This window comes from Helobdella robusta (assembly GCF_000326865.2).
Source record: "Helobdella robusta unplaced genomic scaffold HELROscaffold_32, whole genome shotgun sequence".
NCBI classification, from domain to species: domain Eukaryota; kingdom Metazoa; phylum Annelida; class Clitellata; order Rhynchobdellida; family Glossiphoniidae; genus Helobdella; species Helobdella robusta.
In genome coordinates this window covers 2,072,996-2,076,455 of record NW_008704589.1, presented here as the reverse complement: position 1 = coordinate 2,076,455, position 3,460 = coordinate 2,072,996, and the positions used below count along the sequence as shown (strand labels likewise).

Here is a 3,460-nt window from a genome sequence, read left to right as displayed (position 1 = left end):
GCAGACAGACAAAACATACTGACATACACACACACACACAGACAAAACCAAAACATACTGATACACACACAGACAGACAAAGACATACTGACTCACACACACACAGACAGAAAAAAAACATACCGATACACACGCGCACACACTGACAGACAAAGACATACTGAGTCACACACACACAGACACACACACACAGACACACAGACATATTCACACACGCACGCACGCACATTTTCACGCACGTACGCTGATTGGATCGTTAGCGAGATGTCGTTAGTTTTTTTTTATCCCATAATGAGTTGGCATTTGGTGGCAACAACAATATTGTTGGCCGATTGTGGATCGGTGCTTTTTTGTATCTCATGTGAGATGATGATGGTGAGGAGGAGGAGGAGGATGATGGTGATGATGATGGTGATGATGATGAGGGTTAAGGATGATGATCGTGTGGTGATGCTGATGGTAATAATGATGATCATGGAAACAATGAAAAGGTAAAATAATAAAATGGCTATGTCCTTAAGTTTCTTAATACTGTTTTTAAGCGTCGATTATTGCAATTTCTGTGCTTGTCAGGTTTTGAATCTTTTGCTAACGTACCACAGTTGAACGCAAAATATTAGTAGATTATATTTTGAAAACTGATGGCGAAGCTGTCAACATCCAGGCTGTCCTCAAGACACTTCAGTTCCATATGGAAAAATACATAGGCTTCAGCCCAATGCGATGACGATTTGGACAGTTTTATTCCAGGAAATGGTTTTGGAGTAGTTGTTGGAGTTGACGTGTGTTGGAATGTTGTTGGATTGTTGTCCTCGCTGTTGTTTGGTTCCACCTCGGACTTCCTGGACTTGAGAGATTTGTAAACTTTACATACTCTTTGATGCATTGACAGTCCTTTCCGATCTTTGCAAGGTTTGCCGCAACAAAAAGTCAGCCGGTTATTTGGATTATCAAGTAAAATATTATTATTATTTGTTTTTAAATTTGGAGAAATGTTTAACGTTATTGTTCGGTGAACTATTTTTGTTAGAGTTAAAAGGAACAGAGCTAGCTGTACAACACCTCTCCAGAAGTGACTATTTAGAAACTTTAACCCAAAAACTGCAATGCGAGCACATTGTTGCGTTTACAGAGATTAAAATTAAACCAATAAAACCATTAAACTTAAAATATTTGATAAAACCTAATTTTAAAAACACAGTCATTTTCCCCTATAAATTATCCTACAATTTGATGTAGAATTCAAATATATATAAAACATCAATAAAACTCATATTGCTAAAATAAACAGTCAGTTATGCAAAGTGACTCTCTTGTTCAAAAACCATGCAATAATACTAATAATAATAATAATTTAAATAATAATTTAAATAATAATAATAATAATAATAATTTAAATAATACGAATAGACATTTATTAAAAATATTATTATAAAAAAAATTGATAACAGTTTCAAAAAACTGCGGTTAGGCACTTTTTGCTACAAGTTTTTTTTGTGGCCAATTTTCTCAATGCAAATTTGGGCGATTTTTACTGCCTTACGAATCATATAGGTCAGTAGGTTTTGCTTTTATTATTTTTATATAATTTATTGTTATTATTATTTTTATTATTATAGTTTATTATTATTGTTATTATCATTAAAACTATTACTGTATTATTTCGTTATCATAATTTTTATTAACGTTGAAAATTTTGGAAAAATATTTACCAAAACTTGACAGAATATAATCGGTGATATTTTAGGATTTAATTTCATCTAATTTTTTTTCAAATAAGATCTCAACCACTTGTGTTATTATTATGATAACAATAATAAGAATAGTAGAAATAATACAATAGTAACAATAATTATGTTAATGTAATTGTTGTTATTATTACTATGAGGGAGAGTTTATAGTAGCACATCAGCTAAATCAAAGGTAACAGATGTAACGTTTGGATTGGATCAAATATTTATGGTTGCAGTAAAATACAAGGTATACATCAACAGCTTAACACAATAACAATAACTTTAACAACAACAAAACAACAACAATAGCATTAACTATAACAACAACAACAAAAATATCAACACAAACAAAAAACATTAACATAATGACATCAATATTAACAGGAAAATCAAAACATCAACAAAACTAATAACGACGTCAAAGCTTTGTAATTTCACAATAAAATTATAAGCAGGCAACAAACCAACAACAACAACAACAACAACAAAATATCGAAATGGAAAAATATCTCAATTTTTATTCAAGAAAAAAATCATATATTTTCTAGAAAATTTATTTGAAAAAATGCTTGTGACGTTAGTGTAGAAAAATGTGAATTGGGAAAAACAATATAATTATTTTTTTTTTCTTCCTCAAACTAACGAACAAAACATTCCAACGCAATGTCTCGATTCATCACTTGACAACAACAACATCGGGGATCAACAACAACAACAACAATAACAATAACACAATAAAAACAACACAAATAACAACATTTTAAACCCATAACGTCAAGTTCAGCAATAACATATGCCAGAAAAGAAAACATTCCCGAAATTACATTAACAACAATAACAACAAAGACGACAAAGTGAACTCAATAGATTATGACGTTACAAAATCAAAAAAATATTTTATCAAAATTTTAAAAACAGCAACATCATTGATGACATCACATAAAAAAGCAAAAAAAAAACAATGCTGTGAATACGATTCAAAAACAACAACAACAGCAACTACAACAACAAACTGAAAATATGACGCACACCTAAATACAGCCTTACAACAACATCAACAACATCAACAACATTACAGCAACGCTAATAACATTAAAAAAAACATTACAACAAGATTACAGTAACGTTATTACAACACACCAGTGTTAAACCGTCTTGTTATGCCCTATCTACTTGATCCACACTAAATCTCATCAGATTCTCGTAAACGATGATTGACGCCTTAATTAACTAGCTCCATCATATTGTTTGTTATCATCTTCTTCATCATCGTCTTTATCACTTTATCTATCATATCTCCACCATCTACATCGCTAGATTTGGCCATTTCTTATTATCAACATTTGAGTCATTTTAATATCTCACCTAATTATCATCGGCATCAACATTTTGTTCCTTAATTTCATCATCGTCATCATCTGTTATCATTAATATTGCCGCAAGAACCTTAATAGTCAATATTATTCTTATCATCTGTTATCATTTTTGTCTCCATTTTTGTCACCATCATCTTCCTAGACTTATTTCATCCAACTTTACTTTCATTATCATCTTCACCATGTTTCATTCATCATTCTCACCAGCCACAAACACATCGCACTGAGATTATTCTTGTTAGCGTCATTACATTTTAGTCCATCGCTGGGATATTGTTGGTCTTCCACAAAAGAAGATTAATTGTTTTTCAATTAGCTTTTTTCTATGGCTCATTATTTTAAAATTTTCAA

At 31.0% G+C, this 3,460-nt stretch overlaps 1 protein-coding gene across 1 annotated transcript; it reads right to left on the bottom strand.

Moving 5' to 3' along the window:
- Positions 1-616: 616 nt before the first annotated feature.
- Positions 617-3,060, bottom strand: HELRODRAFT_175208 (hypothetical protein; the record flags this gene model as incomplete). Its single annotated transcript, XM_009022644.1, has 2 exons — positions 617-1,101; positions 3,036-3,060. 2 exons carry the CDS (start codon positions 3,058-3,060, stop codon positions 617-619), a joined length of 510 nt encoding a protein of 169 aa, XP_009020892.1.
- Positions 3,061-3,460: the final 400 nt, after the last annotated feature.